Genomic DNA, 20,889 nt, shown 5'->3' on the forward strand with positions numbered 1-20,889 from the left:
AAGTATCTTGTTTGTTCAAATATTTAGCGGGTGAAAAAATAAATCTGTTAACTCTGTGCTCATTACCGTGAAAATAAAAACACGCAAACACGCTGAGGCACGTTTTGCCGGTCGATTTCGGTCGTGGTTTCGCAGTTTCGCCTGTGTTACGTGCGAAAAAGTTTGAACTTAGTTGCGTTTTGCCAGGCAAAGCATGGTGCTTTATTGAAGTGGCATGATGCATCCCGTGTGATCGCTGCTGATTGCTAAAAATTAAGGAAGCCGTTCAGAACCACGTTCTGCTATTGGTGTCGTCTCATTGTACGAAGTGACTTATCTAAAAGAAGTACTGCTGACCTCCGATGCACCGATTCACGTATGTTTACTGTTGTCATGTTTCTTTAGAGAATTCGACAGTTTTACAGAACTGAGGCACCGTTTCTCGGTGTAGCTGGTCGTATACAATGAATGTATCTCGGCGTTGTTTCTACTTGGGCGCGTCCAAACCCACTTGCAAAGTGAGTGAACATTGTTTATACATATATTCTTTCAATTATTTCCTGCTTGACGCACTGGAGATTACTGGGATTTTGTGTATTCCTTGTTTGTACTCATTTTTCAGGCGATCTTGTTTCGTCGGGACGTGCAACATCGCTTACTGATACATCAGAAATGCAAGCCGATGCTTCAGGTGCGCACTTTGACAACGCACGATGTCGTTACACTCACCGTTTTTACCTCTGTTTCTATAGACAATCGGGCGTCGACTTCAAGTGACAGTTGCACAACCAGCAACCGAACAGCTGACTGAGAAGTCGCGAAAGGTTGTAGGAAAATGGCTTCTTGCCTGCAGTGGCATGGCCTTTGGTTCCATCGTGCTCGGAGGTGTCACGAGGTGATATGCGCATGATTTGTGCGGCGCAGTACACAGCCATGAAACATTGTAACGAGCCTAGCTCATTGTAACGCTGTGTACGCGCTGTCGTTTCTCACATTTGTACTCATCCTTCCAGGCTGACAAAATCTGGCCTTTCAATGGTGCACTGGAACCCGTTTGCCGAGTTTCCGCCTTTCGGACAACAGCAATGGGAGCAGGAATTTCTGAAATACCAAGAATATCCAGAATACAAAGCGTGCGTACCGGAGCTGCAAAAAAGAAGTTCCTCTCCCTGTAACCTGTCGCCAAAGAGCAGTCATTGTCTGAAATATGTAAATTGCAGATAACATAGGTGCTTCATATGAGGTATCAAAAGGTTTCTGTCAAGAAATAGTTTCGTGGATTTGACTTTTGTATGCCGATTCGGCTCGAACACACATAAACAAGCATGGAAATACGCAGCTTGTGAGTCACGGAAATCCTGGTGCAAAGTGTTCTTGGTGTACTGGCACGCTCCCATGTATGTTGAAGTGCACTGTGTAGTTAAAAACTAAACACTGTTTCTGGCTTATGTTATACATATGTTATGCTTTTAGCACTATCATTAGTAGTGTTTAGTATGAAGCAAAACACTGTGCATTGTATTGATAGAGCGTTTGTGCTTGGCACATGATGGCTTAACATTACGCTGCTGTCTGTGCAACTGTGTAGTTGCATAGTACAGTGCAGTAATAAATGTACCTGTTTTTTTTCTAAGGTTAAATCCAGTTCAAGACATGCACAACTAATATGTGAACCATCACTGAAAGAACATGTGAAAAGAGCACTCAAACCATGTATATATGCAGTCTATCATCAGTGATCATTTTGGAAATGTACAATTTCAGATATGAAGCTTTGCCTAGTTACTTGAAGGACTAACAACTGATCAGGATTCCTTAAAAATCATGTATTTTATTGATATTTTCAACAACATAAATATAGTCGAACATGAGATTGTCAGTCATAAAGAAAATCATAATTTTACATTGACAATAAAGCTGCACAAAACTGCGAGATTAACACATTCACTTCGATTTCTGTGTGGGGTGATCTTCTGGTGAGTGACTTGTCATATTGCTCTGGTGCATCGTGACCCACCAGGAAGTTGTGCACCTTTGAAACTTCATCTAGATGTAGACAAATGGTACCACAATGCGTGAGAACAGAAGCAAAAAACATTTTTCCTTTTTAATGATTTTTGGCAGATGTTGCTTGCGCATTACAGGAAAGCCTTGTGCAGCCACGCAGTGCAAATAACTGCAGTGATCCACCCGTGACCCATGCTGCAGTGAACGTGTTAATGCTCTGTGATGATACTTTATGTATATATCTCCTTCAGGTGTCTATTAATTCCGTCTATTGAAAATTCAGTTCCACCACATTTCTTGCATCTTCAAAATAATGAACAGCCTAGAGCTGCAGAATGGATTAAGGATTTTCAATTCTTCAGCGAGTTTTGTCAAATTTACAGAATGTGGAATCCATGCGAGAACTCCCTGCAGGAACATCAAGACACAAAAATGTGAACTATTTCATGTCATGCACACATGGAAAGAACCTATCAACCACTTGAAAAATATGCCTGATGCAAAACATTGTGAAAAAAAATGAAAATGAACTCGCTGCATGATGACATATTGACAATGTGAGCAAACATCCAGCCTTCTACCTTCCGAATCATTCTACCAAAACACTTTACACTTATTATTAAACCTTGCAGCACAGGTCCAATCAGAAGCATTTCAAGCTGCATGCCCCATAAGTTTTAAACATTATTTTCATAGTGCTTTTACTTTCGATGCACTATCTCTTGGCGTATACGTAGCGCCTGAAGGGGATATGTATATATGACCACATACCATTCTAGATACCTTCATTATGATCAAAATGCATCAACTTCCCTGGCACTAAACTATATTTACTGTCTTAATTACCATGTGTAATCTTTAATGCATTTCCTTTCTTTTGTGAAGAAATATGCCTATGTGAAGCATGGCCATCATGTAACAGCAGTATGGCCCCAGCTCATTTTTCCTGTGCCACGACCACTCCGTGCTCAGCGGCTGTGTCTGTGCAATATTGGCAATTGTGAAGGCAGCGAATCTCGAATAGGCACAGCTGTCACTCATTTTTCCACGCACAATTGCCATTGCCTTAAGTTGTCTGGTCAGGAGACACTGCTAAAGATTAGCATATTCATTATATTAAATTGCCGCAGATTGAGTGTTTACTCACGCCACCATCTTTTTTAATGCAGAAAGTTTTGTGTATCCCCCAACAATTCTGCACAGGAAACTTGTGCAGGGCAATAGTAAGCTCAAACTCGAATACTCATGAGCACCAATGACAGATTGTGTGCTTTTTGGTTGTGTTTTACACTTGAGATTCCAGAGGTTCGTTGCCTACATCTTCTTAAAGTATCCTTAACTATTTAACTCATGCATCCTGAAGGGATCAACATCACAAAGAGAGCGGTTATAAAAAAAAAAGTTCAAACTTATGCAGATCCAGCGCACATTTTGGAATTTATATGAAATGAAGCTTTTGGGAAGCGTTTAATGAAATACTATACATTCGCCCGTTCAATTCCTGCATCTTTGACATAAAGGAAACTGGCACATGTGCATCTGCTCTCACACACCCTTGCCACGCCATGTCATGACTTGTCTACAAATATAATTATTCTTATTTATTTTAAATGTACCGCCCTCTTCTTGGCCAATCCCCTGTTGTGGGTAAATGCTTTAGTATGGGAATCATCATCAATAGTACATGTCAGTTATCTCAAAAAGGTAGTTGGCTTTGGCACGATAGAAGTACATGTACGATTGTAGCCTTACGGCTAGGAAAGTAAGCATGAAAGGCGCTGCACCCAGCCAGGCAGCAGCCACAGTCGAGAAAGTCAAGGTGGGATCGCAAAGAAACCTTCACTTTAAACACCCTGAACACTACTCTAGGTATACTTTTTGTGAACATAAAATGGGACACAGTACACTGTACCAGCTGCAGAGGTCCAGTAGTGCCGGCTACCCCATTGAAATGATTGCCTGAGTGGTTGAAGGCTCCATGAAAGAGTTAAAGGGAGGACTAAAAGACCCATATTGACACACCTGACACTGAGTCAAGCAAGCAAGATCCTGTACCTCTAAATTATCACGCTGCCCTAAATAGGCTCATAGGTGTGGCATCAACATTTTGCTTTTGGCTTTGCAATGACTTTCATGGTACATGCAGTATGGTGAATTCCCGGGGATCATGAGAAAAATACTTGTGATAAAAAGCCTACTGTGAAGTTAATTGAATGCAGTACTGCCATCATATAAAAAACAACAGTTTCTTGTGATATATGCTACAGTGGACAGAGGGTACAGTGTGTCATGAAAAATTACATGAGCACTGGGCAGCAGTGCAGGCACTAGCAACAGGTGGGACAATTGGCTAAGTATTGCTGCCAGCCCCCATGCATGCCAAAGTTTAAGCATATTAATATCCTCGCACATTTCTGATGATGATTTTTAGGGAAATTTATGAATACTTCTAAATTAAGAAAGAAGGTGACATGCAAGTACACAATCGGTGGCAATAAAAATGAGGGATATGTTTATCTGGCATGGTCCATATACAGTTCATGAATGTAAGCATAGTGGCATGGATGGTATAGGATTTTGTTTTGTTTGGTATTATGCATAAAATGGTGCACTGTTCTGAAGACTTGTGTTCAGCTTGGTCATCATGTATGTAGTGACCTTCACTGCTTGTGTCCATTCTGCCGACTAGTCCTCTGTGCCTTTCCACTGTAACTGTAATGGATTGTGAAATTATGCACCAACTAGCCCAAATATTTGTGTTAACAATCATGATACAGTTTGTTGGCCAGTCTGTTACCAGTATCACACCCTTCTCAGAAAGTCTTTTCAAAAGACGTAACAGTTGGTTAGAATTATGTGTCGTTTCTAGTGACATTCCATCCGCTTTGTGATGCTGAACTCGGTATTTTCCCCTCGGCTCTGCTTTTCTTGACTTGTACAGGTTCAACCAGGAGATGACACTGGCTGAGTTCAAGCGTATTTGGTACATTGAATACCTTCACCGTATGTGGGGCCGCACTATTGGTGCAGTGTTTTACACGGGTGCTGCCTGGTTCTGGTGGCGGGACTGCCTGAGCCGCCGAGCCAAGGTGCACGTCAGCCTTCTAGCTGTGGGGCTGGCTTTTCAGGGGTTCTTGGGTTGGTACATGGTGAAAAGCGGCCTCCAGGACCAGCCACATGTCAGCCAGTACCGGCTGGCTGCTCACCTGGGCACAGCATTGGCCTGGTACAGCCTGGCCTTTTGGTCAGGCATCTCTCACCTCTCAATACAACCCATGCATACTTCTGCGCTGCTGTCAACAAACATGCGGAGGGGTGCCCATGGAGTCCTCGGGTTGGTGTTTGTCACTGCCATGTCGGGTGCAATTGTGGCAGGCTTGCGAGCAGGTCTTGTCTACAACTCCTTCCCTAAGATGGCCGATCGCTGGGTGCCTTCTGACATATTGGCGCTTGAACCCAAGCTGCGCAACTTCACTGAGAACCCAACAACAGCCCAATTTGATCACCGAATACTGGTAAACTTGCCTTTTCTCATTTCTGGCTTGTTTTCTAGCTTGCTTAGAGTGAGCAGCACAGTCTCTAGTTGTTATTGCCTGACAGGGCTAAAATTTTAAAGCATGACTTGATCGTGTTTTGCTAAATGGTGCATAGTGCTTTTTTTTTTCTTTTTCTGTGTCTGTAAATGGTTGCACTAAAATGTCTCCACAGAGAACAAGCTGGCATGCTCAGGAAAAGTCATGCTATGCCTTATTCCCCGACAAATATTAAGGTTTAGCATACAATAAACAAGTTTAAAGCAGTCTTGCTTTCACTGTGTCACCGTAAAGTACTGTTAAATCACCCATACTTTCGGAACATATTGTGACGGGGCGTCAAATAGATGAACAGCAAAGCACGATTTATAAACAGACATAGATGGGGAAAATGGCTGAACACACGCGTCTCAGTGATTGTCTTCTTTGTTAGTCCAAGGAGGTGGCTCGTAGAATCTAACCTCCCCGGCGGGCGAAGCGCCATCTTGACACAGACTAATTATACAAGGAGGAGGCAGCATATGGAAAAAGCAGATTGTCTCCTCGCTGAATTCCAACAAGAAGCACTTGTTGAAATCCCTGTTCACAATGTTTTTGTTTTTCTTTTCATTTACAATGATGCTACTACTCTCATTCAAGAGCAAGGCAGTTGGACAATACAATAATATTAATTTGCCGATGTGTTTTATTTTTTAATAGCAGAATTTTAAAAAATCGCCTGTGCCATATACAACAGATATACTCTTTGAGCTGGATTACTCGAAGAGGCTGATATTACTTACACTGGAAATCAAAATGCACTGTTGACTAATTTCTAAAAATTCACAAATCAACTTTTTAACTAGTTACTTAAGCACACACATTGCAATATATGAATTCAAGACAGTGATTTCACAAGACACATCCACTTGAAATGAATCTTAATAGCAGCACCAGTTTTGAGATAAGTGCTGTCAAACTTGCACTAAAAATGCACTGTTGTTTCACTAACCTTTTTCGCTCTTGTTACTTGCTCACCATAGTGACAGCAAGAAATAAATGGTAAAATAAGCCTTCGCTTCATGTAATCTCACACTGAGTACAAAGCATCCGAAATAGTGCACACACTGATGTCTGGGAGGCCATGGAGTCACCAAAGTGTTTTGATGCCTAGCTGTCAGATGGCACCAAATCATTTACTACTGGCAGCAGGCAGTGCATTTTTACTGGTGTTGACAACACATTTGAACTAGACAAAAGTACCCTCCTGTTAAAACGTTGACCTCGCAGCACGTTTCAGATTTTATTTACGGACGTACGATTGTATTGGTTCAGACAACAACGAAAGTTTGCCCTTTTTTTTTCTCGATGTCGTGCCAATGTATATTGTTGTCCCACAGCGAGATGCGACAGTACAGCAGGGTCCGCCCATCGCATCTCTTGTTGCTTGAATATCGCATGCGTGTGGCTGCCTATCTTTTATGAGCTTTGCAAGCCAGGAAGATAAGCGCAGCACTACGCAATACAGAAACTACCAAAACATGAGGGTGCGGGTGGCATGGAGTTGAGCAAAAACAACCTTTTGACCATTCGCCATGTCGTCAAAGGTATAACATCAATGAGTTCTTTTTTCAGAAACGAATAGAAGTAGACAAGTAGCCTTTTCTTCCATGTTATAATGCAGTGCAATGATCTTTTTATTATCAGTGGCTGAGTATAAGTGACAGACTTATAATGAGGTGTTACGATGTCATTACTATGTTAGTATGTTAATTCAATTCTGACGGGACTGACGAAATTGATCGAATTATCCGGCGGGTCGAATCAAACAAGAAAATATGCGAAAATGCACCACTGATCAGTTATTTGACAATATTTGCCTGATTGTAACACACCCCCAAATCAAATGTGTGCCAACTTTCTGTGTGCCCAAAGTAGAAAGGTAACAGAGATGTGACATTAAGAACCCTAAACAAAGTAGAAATCTAATGTGCAACCAATATTTTAGCAAAAAAAAAAAATAGGCAAGGGTCTAATATGTGTTGCACCATGGCAGCCGTGTCCTGAAGTTAGCTTCGCCGCAATACATTCCTGTTAGGCGGTAAAACATGCCAACGCCGCAAAGGCGATTTTAGTTTCGTGTTCGATTGCAGGCAATTTTTGGCCCAATTTTCGTGAGAGAAAAAAGAAGAGCTGCGCGTTAGAATAGGGTAAATACTGTAATTAGACATTGTGTGCTGCGGTTATTGCTTGAAAATCTTCCTAGGACAGGCCAGAAATAGGCGGTTTCGGCGAGAGATGACGTGTGTTCAGCACATTTCCTGTGCCCTAAGCTCTGCCAAGACAGACTCTGCCACTAAAGGGACCGCTAATGCGGTCCCCATAAGGGTGAGGCATATGTGTGCTGACTGGTCAATTCTACTATACTAGGATGTCCCAGTGGAGTGTCAAATCGTGTCCTCCATTTACCTCAATTTCTCGATTACTAAACGTTTGTTCTGGATAATATCTCTCGCACTTTCTTTGCAGCCCAGAATTTCTTGTTACTAATATGTGCTTTCATCCAAACAAATGGAAACTGCACTCTGTGCAGTGTTGTACATCTGGCCTACATTTGGTACTGAAGATGTACACTTGTGTACTGTTGTGTACACATCATTGACCGTGCATGCTTTAAAAGGAGTGCATTTTTCTGCTCTTGGCATGTATAGCTCATTTTCCAGATGTCCAGGCCAACCTGGAGTCTGTGAGCACTATAGTGCAGCTATAGGTTGTAGGCTCTCTGCCTAGCCCACAAGAAACTGCATTTTTACATTGTACCAGTGGCCAAGAAGCTCTTGCTCATGGTTGTACATAGGCATATACATTGCAATTCATTATTTGTGGCTCATGTTCAGTGCACCTGTGGCATGTACAAAGGCTCCTCCTGCGATAAGAATTTATAATATCAATTATTAGAGAAAAAAGTAGGTGCCCTTTTAAGATATGTAATCTCCATATTTTCAACCAATGACAACATTCAAAGGCCCAAATAACAAATGTTATGAATGGAAGTTTTTAAAAACATAAGTGCTGCACTTTCCCACGATGATGTCATTTGATGAGAGGGTGCACTGGGCAGCTGCCGTCTACGCGACTGTAAAGACTTTAACAAACTTTTTACTTAAAAAAAGATAATGAATAGCCGGGCAAGGGAACAAGAGTTAAAGATTGCCAGTCAGCCTCTAGAGTCTGTGAAGGAGTACGTTTACCTAGGTCAATTAATCACAGGGAACCCTGAACACCCTGATCATGAGAAGGACATTCATAGAAGAATAAAAATGGGTTGAATTGCATACGGCAGACATTGTCAGCTCCTGACTGGAAGCTTACCATTATCATTGAAAAGCAAGGTGTACAATCAGTGTATTTTACCAGTGCTGACATGTGGGGCATAGACTTGGAGACTGACAAAGAAGCTTGAGAACAAGTTAAGGACTGCACAAAGACCGATGGAACGAAGATTGCCATGCTAGGCATAACATTAAGAGACAGAAAGAGAGCAGTATGGATCACAGAGCAAATGGGTATAGACTATATTCTAATTGACATCAAGAGAAAAAGTGGAGCTGGGCAGGTCATGTAATGCGCCGGTTAGATAACCATTAGACCATTAGGGTTACAGAATGGGTACCAAGAGAAGGGAAACGCAGTCGAAGACGGCAGAAGACTAGGTGGAGCGATGAAATTAGGAAATTCGCGGGCGCTAGTTGGAATCGGTTTGGTGCAGGACAGGGGTAATTGGAGATTGCAGGCCTTGATGGCCTTCGTCCTGCAGTGGACTTAAAACAGGCTGATGATGATGATGATTACTTAGTTTTAATGATTGTCGTTTGGCTACTGAGCACGAGGTCGCGGGATCGAATCCCGGCTACGGCGGCCACATTTCGGTGGGGACGAAATGTGAAAACACCCAAGTACTTCGATTAAGGTGCACGTTAAAGAACCCCAGGTGGTCGAAATGTCCGGAGTCCTCCACTACGGCGTGCCTCATAATCAGAAAATGGTTTTGGCATGTAAAACCCCATAATTTTTTTTTTTTTTTTTGTAATGATTGTCATTGGCTGCCTGGAAGTGTGCATACTGCTGAACCTTTAGCAAAGCATTTTACTGCTTTCAGCATGCCACAGAAGGAAGTTGGTGTGCAAACGTGCTGCGTACACTGCTGCGCCAACAATACGCTGAAAGATAGCGGCATCTCATTGATAACTATGAACAGGTGTTCACTTGGTTGTTATTTAGGCTTTAACATTAGACACACAATCATTAAACTTCGTGTGAACACACGAAGCTTTCATATGCTTTTGAAACATGAAAATTATGAGTAAACTGTACTTTCTCATGGGCTTGTCATAGAGGAAAATGAGTAATGAAAGCAATCTATGTAATAAACCATCGCTTTCCGTCAATGCTGGCTCCTTTAGTAGTTGCTGTGATATAGTTACTAGCGCGAACAAAGCTAACGGAAAAAAATTGGGACAGGACAGAGTGCTAGACTTCAACTTTTGTTATTTAGAAAATTTTATTCGTACAACATGCAAAGAGGTAACCAGATACTCAAATAAATGTGCAGGCAAACGCATAGACGAAAGTGCCAGAAAGTAAATAACCAAGAGTAAAACGAAGCGGATAGGTGCCCACAACGTGCCATTACATATCATTGATGACAAGGTTCTTCTTTAACAACACTTCTTTATCAGTGAGTACCAGAGATGGTACACTTACGCATTCATCCCTAGCATTTAAAATGCAAAATGCCTCAAAAATTTTCCCAACGGCCTGGCACACCGTCTGAGCACATGCGTGTTAAGAAAACACGGGTATCAAATACATCTTCGGCAATGGTCAGCCAAGTGGTCAGAGACTGCTATAGCGCTTACAGTTGTCCGGTGCTTCCTAAGCCGGTCATTCAGGCATCTGCCCGTTTGCCCAATATAGCATTTTCCACAAGAAAGTGGAATCTTGTAGCCACCCCCACATTGCAGTTTACCAAACGGGTGGCATGCTTCTTAATGCAGGCATCTTTTTTCCCAGCGTTTACTGTCCTGTCTCTTGTCCCAACCTTTTTCTGTTAGCTTTGCTTGTGCTAGTAACTGTGTCACAGCAATTGCATCAACACCAACTAGCCCAACTCTCTCCCTTTGATTACTCTTTTAGTAGTTTTTGGTTGCATGCCCCTATTAAATTCAGCAGTAGGGCATAGCAGGCAGTCGTGATGCTAGCACATAAGAGGAACAGGCTGAGTATGCAACCATGGTTAGCAAACATCGCTGTAGCAATCAGTGTACTCTAGTATCGGCACGTCGAGTGGGTGTTGGCAGGTTACGTGTCACTGTTTCTAAACCAGTCTAGTGACTAGTGAAAAGTTTCCTCGGTGCAGTCTTGGCTGTGCCCTGTGGACAGAAGTGGCATGCATGATATAAGTGTGTGTAGCTTGTGCTGCTAATAAGAGCAATGGCATGATTTCAAGCACAGTATCCAGCTCTGTATCAAAAGAAGTACAACAGAAGAGGATGTTTGGCATGTCCAACATTGGCAGCAACTTGGGTACATGGTAAATGCATTTCTTCAGTAAATTTTTTTACCAGGGTGGAGACAATAGTTGTACATTGTATCAGTGTATGTATATGCCTGTGCTTTTACATTATCACTGTTGCAAACTGTTTTTGTCATGTATCCTTCACGTGTCAATGCAACATGCACAAAAGCAAGTCCGCAAGAACTTAGCAAAAAGCTGAACAAAGCAAACAGTGGTCCCAGTAACAAACAATATAAAAAAATGTGGCTTACATGTCTATTTAAGCCTTGAAGCATGATGCACAAATACCTGCACATCAGCAAAAAAAAAAATTTGGGAAGCTTGCTTAGTACTTGCTGACCAAAAACAGCAGAAAAATACTGGACGATGCTTGCACCTGTCACGACCATGCAAACATGTGGCCGTAGCAGAAAACAGCGGAGCTGGCACGCTTTCATCCAGGCTTCCCGGCAGACTGTCGCTAGGGGCTCACGCAACTTCCTGAAAAGGTCCCTTCACAACATGTAGTGGCAGCACAGTATCCTAGATTTCACTTCGTGTGTGGGCAACTTCTGTGACGTAGGCAAATAGCACGACTTTTGACAAGCATTAACTTTTTGCTATTCTGCAGTGAATGCTTATTCAGTCACAGTTTTAACAAGGTCCACATCATCCTTAAGTTGTTGACAACAGTCATTTGTGAGCTTTCAGCAGACTCTTGGATGATTCCATATGTCAAAGCCCAACAGCCAAATTTGTATCGAATACATGACAGCCAGTGAGCACATAAAAAAAACTTTGACACACGCAATTTCAACATAGGTGATGTCTGAAAGCAGTAAAGCAATGGCTTTTAGTGCAAAGGACGCCAACGGCAGGTCACAAAAAACAAATGTAGGCACCACTTCACTTTAAGGCATGGATTGTTCATGGTAACAAAAAAAGAGGTCAGAAAGCAGTATGAAAGCATTCTGTTTATATTATATGCTGTCCAATTGCATAAAAATGCTGTAAAGCTTTGCATGGCTTTTGTATATAAGTGTTCTGGTGTTGCTACAGTACACAGTCTTGAAAGGTATGATCTTTGGAAAGTGGTCGTTTTACTGGTAATCGTCTCGGGTACTGTGCACAAGCTGAAATGCAGAAGCTGAGTTTGTTTTGCTGCATATAATTTATGGCTTCAAAGTTGTGACTTGTCTGGAGCTGACTTTGAAAAATCCATTAATATCAGGTTACTGCTAGTGGAGCTATGATGCTATATGAGGCTAAGGGCCACACCCCCACTTTGGAGGGCAAAATTTTGGTAAAAAAAAATTCAAAGTATCCCGCCGGAAAGCGAAGTTAGTTCCATTGCCGCTAGCTGCTTTTCCGTCGACACCGCTCAGGTCAGCGCTGCTGCGCCATTATTTCTTTGTGTGGTGCATCGTCTCGGCTGTGTTAGCAGTGTTTCCAGTCGGATAGGTGGCATTTCACCTCTAGAGAAGGGACCCCTGTTTGGGCCAGTAAAATAAAATAATAATGTTTATAACGTGTCATTTGCACCTCTCTTACCCTCTGCTACAGTTGCGGAAACAGTACAAACCACTAGCAGGCTGTCATCGGCCTGATTCGTGTAAGGGCTGCACCCAGCCACGATTCTAGAAGAAAAAAAAGTGCAGCTCTTACTCGAGTATATACAGTATCTTATAGCAGGCACCACATGACATTGATAACAAGATGTCTGCTGTGCCTTGGGCATCACCTATTCACTCGATCAACGAGTACCCAGACACAAAACAAAGGGAATGCTTTTTAACTAGATTTATTTCACCACAACTCTTCCATCTTGAAAATAAGGGGGCACTTGGATTTCTGAAGCATTGGCTTTCAAGAAAATGTGCTTATTTTTACTTTTATGTTATCTTTGTCATGAGAAAAAGAAAGGTGAATGGGCTTGATTCAGAAAACTTGCCTTTTTTTACAGGGTGAAAGCGTCGTGATCTTTGTGACTGGTCTCTGGCTTTGGGGCCGGAGGCAGCCTCTGCCCCCGCGAGCAAGGAAGGCACTCCACTGTCTTCTAGCTGCTGCTTGGCTCCAGGTAAGAGAAGTATAAACCAGCTGTTGTACCACTTGATGTTTTTTTGTACCAAACATGGCGGACACAATTCAATTCTAGCTTGAGCCACACTCCAATGACTTTACTTTTTAGCCAATCCATGCAGAAGCTTTGCCTCTTGAAATAATGACAAGTGTGCCATATCTTGAAGTAAGGCAGTCACCTTTGAGAACTCAGTGAGCATTTGGAATGAGGAGTAATGTGCTTTGTCAAGACATTTTTTAAAATAATTCTGGGATTGAAAACCGGTGCCTATTTGTGGAAGTGGCTTTACGAGAATAACTTCCTGCATCTGGAGGAGCTGAAGTCAACGACAGTGTTGTTTGTGCTTTCTAAATTTAGAATCTTCTAGAATGTGGAAAGAAATTGCATGGTTCTTGTGGCATCCTTTTCTGCCACCACCGCACAACTCCACACGACACACACGGAAATACATTATCCTTAAGAATATAGCTTGAATGACAAAGGTAATGTGAAGGGGTTATATATACAGTCGCCGACCGTTTATTCGGACCTCATGGGGACTGCGGAAATGTCCGAATAAACAGGTGTCCGAAAAAGCAGATTAAGAAAAAAAATATCCTTTATTTCCACGCACTTATTCGGGCTCGGCAGTAGACGTGAAGAAATTGTGAATGCACCGTTGCATGCTGTTCCGTTTACGCGCAATCAGATAAACCTGAATCTCTGAGAGGGTCGTACGGTCACTATAGGCGGCTGAAAGCACAGTCACTGCTTGCGCACGCTCCGCCTGCGACGGCAGCTTAGCACATGGTGCGTCATCTTCCGGCGGTGCAGCAGAAACCTGAAGAATGATTTCGCCGTCATAGAGTTCTGCGCATGTCATTACAGCAGTGTGAGCACCTGTGAAACTGTCAGATGAGACTGTGTCCAGAACCACTGCACAGGTCTCGGCAGAACACTTTCGGCGTTAGTAGGGTGCACATCAAAAGGCGACAAATCCTTGGCTTCCCGGCACCCGCTTGCCGGCATTCCCCAGTGCAGTCTGCGCGGGCACTGTCAGTGCCATTAGACACTTGATGCGATGTTTCCGTATGCCACGTTGCATCACCGCAACCTCGACACATCACTCAAAGCAAACATCAACATGCCGTCACGCTGATACCAGTCGCACAAACGAAAAACGTGGCCTACTCGCAGCGTCGTGCACGAAGAAACAAACCAATCATCTGCTGGATTGTCGACATGGCTTACTAAGCTGAGACCAGAACTGCTGTAGCTTCGAACCAGGCAGAAACGATGATGATGAGCAGGGATTTGCAGTAGCGCCACTTCGTGGGGCAGCAAGGAGGCTCCATTCAAAACAAAAATGGTTGGTTCAAACAAAATGGCATGGTTCAGCAAGTCGAACCATGCACCGGTCAGAGTCGGTGCATGGTTTCGATCGAGTTGGCTCAAGGGAGTGTCCGAACTTTCGGCAGTTGTTATACATTATGGTCTATGGGGAGAATGGCGGTGCAGCGAAGCAGACCGAATAATCGAGCATGTCCGAATTTTTGGAGTCCGAAAAATCCGTCAACGACTGTAATGTGTGTTAACGATCATAATAGTACAGCTGCATATGTGGGGTTTATGATATGGCTCTAGGATAGCATAATCGACAATCCCTTGTTGCAATGACCATGGGTGCACACATATGCTACATGAAGTGTTTCAACTTGTGAGGACGCTCGACTCTCTCACGTCGCCTGTAATCCGGCTTCCACGTGTAGATGTGTGCCACAGGTAGTCGGTGTAGTTGCAGAGTATGAGAGGTGGCGCTAATGTTCTGATGCTGGCTTCACGTGACGGCGTGGATATTTGGTTGCAAAGGGAAGAAGCTACCATCTCTGGCTTGGGGTTGGTGGCACACACGGACATGTCGCGCACCTCTTCGCACACTTTACAGGACCATACCACGATAGGCTTTGGAGCGGGGTACCGGGATGGACGAGCACGATCATTCGAACGCACCACCATTCACGTGACTGTACACATGAACGATTGGGCGTTCGTGGGACGAGCATATTTGGTCGGCATCCTGTCGTGGGGAGTCGGACTTCCACGTTTCACCAGCACCCATCAGGATGTTCCGTTAGATTTAATTTGGCTAGTTGGTATTGGTGCACAGAAGGCTTAATAAATGCCCTTTCGGTTATTTGCACTACTGTGTTGTCGTTCCTTTGTCTCAAGGGCACGATTGAGATCCCACAAACTGGAGCAGCTTGTGCATCGCTATAGTGGATGGGGCCATTAGGCATAAAGCCCCTGACCCACTGTAATTGGACTTTCTTGCCCTCTCACTGGTTTTAGACTTGCACCGGCTGTGATTGAGGTGGCTGAGGTGGTGGATTGAGGCCATCAAATTTTTAAGCATGAACAATATAGTCGTTTATTGTTCCGAATGTAATGCAGAGTGCTTTGTTGGGAATTAATTAAAACAAAATAAAGGGGGAAAACAATATGTCATTATTTATGCCAATGCCGTATGATGTCACTTGGCAGTGGCAGAGCTAGGAAGCCTGTTGCCACTGTGTGCAATGCTCATCTCCCCCTGCGCTCTTATTCGCTCACAGGGAATTCCCACATCATAGCTGCCGTCGTAGCCCAAAGTGAAGCTTTCAGATGGGGTACATTACTATTTTAGCTGCTTCAGGCACTGCTGAGGCACTGTGTTGTTCCATTTGCAGGCGACCCTGGGAGTGTCGACACTCCTAACCTATGTTCCTGTTTCGCTTGCATCATCACACCAGGCAGGAGCAGTCACCCTGCTCTCGGTGGCCCTCTGGCTCACTCACGAGCTTAAGCTGCTCAGAAGAATACCAAAGTGAACACACGAGGCCACCTGAGTTTGCTAAAGTATGTATTACTGTACCATGTGACAAGAATAAAACTTCCAAAAAGTGACTTGGTCCATGACTGGCTCGGTGACTAGTTTTGGGCACCTTGTTTCATATGTTCTGGATACTATTCCAAAAATGCTTGCATAGCTGCCATCACAGCAATTCCGCAACATACACACCCGAGTTGCTTGCTTGACTCCCTGTAAAAAAAAAAAAGAAAAAAAAAACACTGCAGTCATTATTTGGAGGCTCTTAGGTAGCCCTCTATAAATGCAACACTGCAAAATGCCAAGATATGAACTTACGGTTGTTCATTGATGTTATTGATCTATTAAGCTATTAAATAGATATGTCTAGACAGCAGTACAACCCATTATAATGCACTACATTACGTTTGAAGAAACATTATCCATGAAATCTGTTACGGCCAGCTTGCAAAGAAAAAGAAGTTAACTGCAATCTTCAAAACCTTTGATGCAGAAGGTAAGAACTAGAAGGTGCTTGGGTAATTTTCTGTAAAGGTCATTGCCTTGTACGTAAGAAAGCAAAAGTGGTTGCACGGGTGTTCAATATTGATTGGTACGGTTATGCAATGTGATGGCATCATCATGGTGGAGAAATGGAAGGCCACATCAGTCTGAAGCTGCTTATATGAACCTGCATGTCATCGCGTTCAGACTAGAACTATTAAGTTGATGTGCCATCTTATCGGACCAATACCTACAGCGAATTTTTCATTCCAAAGACTAGCAAAGAATGGAACCACCTTCCCGCTTCCATCGCCACCATCACCAACATCGACAGCTTCAAGACTGCCATTCATGAAGCCTTTTGCTAACATGTTTTTTCTTCACTTGTTATAACTGTATTTTTTCTCTTTTACTGCGCAAATATTTGTAATTACTACGCCTTCCTGTAATGCCCTCGGGCCTTGGAAGTATGCTAAATAAATTAATTAAGGCATCAATACATCATGTCACACTCGCTTATTCAGTCATGAAAAAAAAAACAAGTCAGCTGCACTGTTTGGTGCTATCTAGTATCTGCTTCCATCAAGCGGCAGCTGTGGGATGAATGCTGGTTTTGCATAATGTTCATAACATACGCCTCAACACTCACCAGGGGTCCTCTTCTTTGAGGAGGTCTGGCAGCACACTGACCAAAGCTATATTTAAAAAGCCTCCGGAAGTGAAAGGCAGTATCCAGGATGTAGATGTGTCTGAAAATAAATTACTGCCATGACTTTGTGATACATTCAGCGTATGACAGCAAATAAACTTTTAACATAAGAGCTTGCACCTCCACTGATGTGCAGAGAAAAATGGCGCATTACTTCACAAGAATGGTTCTGAGAAGTTTGGGTGAGGGAAGCTCGTAGTAGCTTGCAGTTTTGGCTATGTTCATCACCATTATTGTCAGCCTATCTTTATGTCCACTGCAGAATGAAGGCCTCTCCCAGCAATCTCCCATTACCCCTGTCTTGCACTAGCTGATCCCAACTTGCGGCTGCAAATTTCTTAATTTTCTACCATCCTTGACTGCACTTCCGTTCCATTGGCACCCATTTTGTAACTCTAATGTTCCACTGGTTATCGGTCCTATGCCTTACATGGCCTGCCCAGCTCCATTTTTTTCTCTTAATGTCAACTAGAATATCAGCTATTCCCATTTGCTCTCTGATCTACACTCTCTCTTCCCATCTCTTAACATTACGCCTAACATTTTTTGTTCCATCACTCTTTGGACGGTCCTTAAATCGTTCTCGAGATTCTTTGTTAACCTCCAAGTTTCTGCCCCATATTTTAGCACCGGTAGAATGCAATGACTGTAAACTTTTCTTTTCAATGACAGTGGTAAGCTTCCAATCAGGATTTGGTAATGCCTGCCATATGCAGTTCACCCCATTATTATTCTTTTGTAAATTTCCTTCTCATGATCAAGGCCCCCTGTGAGTAACTGACCTCGATAATCATATTCCTGCACAGACTCTAGAGGCTGAATGGCAATAATAAATTCTTGTTCCCTTGCCAGGCTACTGGACATTAATATGTAAAAAACAAAGGCAATTCTTAAGCCTATTCTTACTTTTTCTCAGTTAAGGTCCGAATCATATGTTACAATTTATCCCCAGTGTTCCTGAACAGGACATTGTCATCTGTAAAGTGAAAGTTGTTGAGATATTTGCTGCTGGTCCTCGCTCCTAAGCCTTCCCAGTCTCTTGAATACTGCAGTAATGCAGTGAATGGCATTGGAGAGGTTGTGTCTCCTTGCTGAACCCCTTTCTTGATAGGTAATTTTCTACTTTTCTTGTGGAGAAGCAACGTAGCTGTGGAATCTTTGTAGATATTTCCCACAATATCCACGCATGCCTCCTGTACTTTTTGATTAAGCAATGCCTCCATGACTGCTGGTATCTCTACTGAATCAAATGCCTTTTCATAATGTATGAAAGCCATATATAGTTGTATTGGTTGTACTCCACAGATGTCTCAATTACCTGGGGACGTATTTTGCAACGATCCACTTCAGCGATACCATCGCCTTGGACACGCCTTGGCCATCTGGCGCACGCTGATTGGCTGGTTGAGCACAACGTCATCCAATTTTCTCAACCAGCCAATCTATGCGTGCCTGACGGCGATACTATCACCGAGTCGATGCTGTCCCCGAAAGTGATTGTTACAGAATACGTCCCCTGATTGATGACATGGATGTGATTCATTGTAGATCCCTTCCTGAAGACAGCCTGTTCTCTTGGTTGATTGAAGTCTTGTCCTGATTCTATTATAAATTATCTTGGTGAATATTTTATAGAACACTGAAAGCAAGCTAAAAGCAGGACTACATGCGTAGAAATTTTTTTAATTCTTTAACATTTCCCTTCTTATGGATTAGTATAATGTTGGCATTTTTCCAGCTCTATGGCACACTTGAAGTCATGGGGCATTACGTATAAAGGGCTGCAAACTTTTCAAGCTTAATATCTCCTCTATCTTTGATTAAATCGACTGTTTTTATCATTTCTCATGCCGCTTTTCCTAGAGATATGTCTTGCAAGGCTCTTCCAATTTCACTGCTAGTTATAGAAGGAGCTTCTGTATCCTGTTTTTCACTACTTCCAATCAAGGTTGCGTGGCTCCTCTGGGTGCTGTACAGGTCAGTATAGAATTAATTTGCTGCTATTACTATATCATCAAAATTGCTCATGACTTTACCCTGCTCAACTTTCACTGCAAAACATCTTGACCTGTCGCATGCCAAGTTTTTTTTTTTTTTTCTTTCCACTGATTTCATGCTGCGGCCATTTTTTACTGCTTCCTCAATCTTTCCGACATAATTTTGAATATCGCTTAATTTCTTGTTTATCAGCTTTGACAATTCAGCTGATTCTGTCTGATCTCTTCCTTTATTATTTCTTTATTAGGTCCTTTGTTATTTGGGAGAACATATCTACTGGCTGCCTTGGTGCCTTACTGCCCACTTCGATTGCTGCTTCTAAAATCAGCCTAGAGACAGTTTCATTCATTGCCTCTATTTTATCATCTGTTCTAAAGCTGCATATTTGTTTGCAAACACCGGCCTGAATTTGTCTGCTTTTACCCTTACTATGTCTAGGTTGGCCTGTTTGTTCTTGACTAATTTTGCTCTTTCTTTCTTCAGATTGAGAGCAATCCTAGACCTCACTAACCTATGATCACTTCGATTTACCCTACCTAACACTTCTAGATTCACTGTGCTGGAATCGGCAGAGAGTATGAAATCTATATAATTGTTTCTCCATTAGGGTTTCAAAGTCCACTCCCTGTTACTGCGCTTCCTAAGGAAGGTATTCATTATTCCTTCCCACGAATTCAACCAACATGTAAACTATTCCTAAAATCAAGGCCATAATTGCCAATCACTCGTTCCCCAGCCTGATTTTTCCCTCACTTTTGCATTGAACTCGCCCATGACTACAGTTTACTGAGTTTGCACCTTTGTCATTGCTAATTCAACTTCTTCATGAAACTTTTCTGTTTCTTCATCATCATGACTGGAGGATGGAGCGTAGGCTTGTACTGCCTTTCATCTATATCTTGTATTTAGCTTTATTACAACGACTGCTACCCTCTCATTAATGCTGTAGAATTTATCAATGTTGCCTGCTATGTCCTTATGAATGAAAAATCCTACCCTATATTCTCCCATATCTGGAAGCCCTTATCTCTCTTATCTGGCTTTGTTATAGGGAACTAATGCTTGAAGCGGCATGACAGAACAAGTGCTTAACTCAACACTGAAATCCTCGTTTAGAAACAGCACCTATATATATGCACATCAAAAAAATTAATCATGCATGCACAGCAAAGCTAAGATAGTGTTAATCACTAGTTAGTCATCAAAAACTACCTGTCCCACATGTGTTATCAGTCAATAAAGGTAAATACATTATTGTGAAGTATGACTCATGGTAGGCTGACACACGCATCACCTTTTTTTTATTATTTAATGCACATCTACTTTTTATTGTATGAACTGACTTGTTTATAAACGAACCTCAGCCTCATGGCAAACAGGATAGCAATCACAACTGTGCTGCCAGATGAAATGGCTCCGATGCTTTCAAAGATATTCACTGTTCTTTAAGGCATACATTAATAAAATGGCCTGACTGGCTCAGATAACTCCCCCATAAAGCACCCCTTTTCTGCCGCAAGGCTTGGCCTATTAAATGCAGAAATAAAGACGTATTAAAAGAAAAAAAAAACCTTAACAAAGGATAAAATCAATCAAGTAACCAGTGTTAGAAATACCTATGACAAGCCTCTTGCTGTTTGTCAGAAGTCAGATGAGTTAGGGAGCAAATGTTTTCTAGGTTGTTTTTAGCTGACAATAACACATGCATGCAGCTACATT

General features: G+C 42.5%; 2 protein-coding genes across 3 annotated transcripts in view; one reads left to right on the forward strand and one right to left on the reverse strand.

The window, feature by feature from the left end:
• Positions 1–74: 74 nt before the first annotated feature.
• Positions 75–16,057, forward strand: LOC126545517 (heme A synthase COX15). The gene is made up of 8 exons (XM_055061488.2): positions 75–355; positions 431–497; positions 602–670; positions 732–874; positions 993–1,112; positions 4,928–5,501; positions 13,019–13,132; positions 15,841–16,057. The coding sequence occupies exons 1-8, from the start codon at positions 342–344 to the stop codon at positions 15,979–15,981; spliced, it is 1,242 nt and encodes a 413-aa protein (XP_054917463.1). The 5' UTR covers positions 75–341; the 3' UTR covers positions 15,982–16,057.
• The window catches only part of Zip99C (Zinc transporter Zip99C), a 48,915-nt gene continuing 44,022 nt past the window's right edge, over positions 15,997–20,889 (reverse strand). The window contains exons 6-7 of one of the 2 annotated variants that reach the window (XM_050193433.3): positions 17,113–17,212; positions 15,997–16,193 (exon numbers count right to left, since the gene is read on the reverse strand). In XM_050193433.3, the coding sequence (XP_050049390.1) occupies positions 16,118–16,193; positions 17,113–17,212 (176 nt within the window). In that variant the 3' untranslated portion in view covers positions 15,997–16,117. The remainder of the gene's footprint in view (positions 16,194–17,112; positions 17,213–20,889) is intronic. The other variant, XM_050193434.3, reaches the window with a different exon arrangement.

Source organism: Dermacentor andersoni, chromosome 1 (genome assembly GCF_023375885.2).
Source record: "Dermacentor andersoni chromosome 1, qqDerAnde1_hic_scaffold, whole genome shotgun sequence".
NCBI classification, from domain to species: Eukaryota; Metazoa; Arthropoda; class Arachnida; order Ixodida; family Ixodidae; genus Dermacentor; species Dermacentor andersoni.

Excerpts from the sequence above, each read along its gene's own strand:
- LOC126545517 (XM_055061488.2), top strand. Across the intron at positions 671-731 it reads AATGCAAGCCGATGCTTCAG|ACAATCGGGCGTCGACTTCA; the intron begins GTGCGCACTTTG and ends CTGTTTCTATAG. Across the intron at positions 1,113-4,927 it reads GAATATCCAGAATACAAAGC|GTTCAACCAGGAGATGACAC; the intron begins GTGCGTACCGGA and ends TGACTTGTACAG.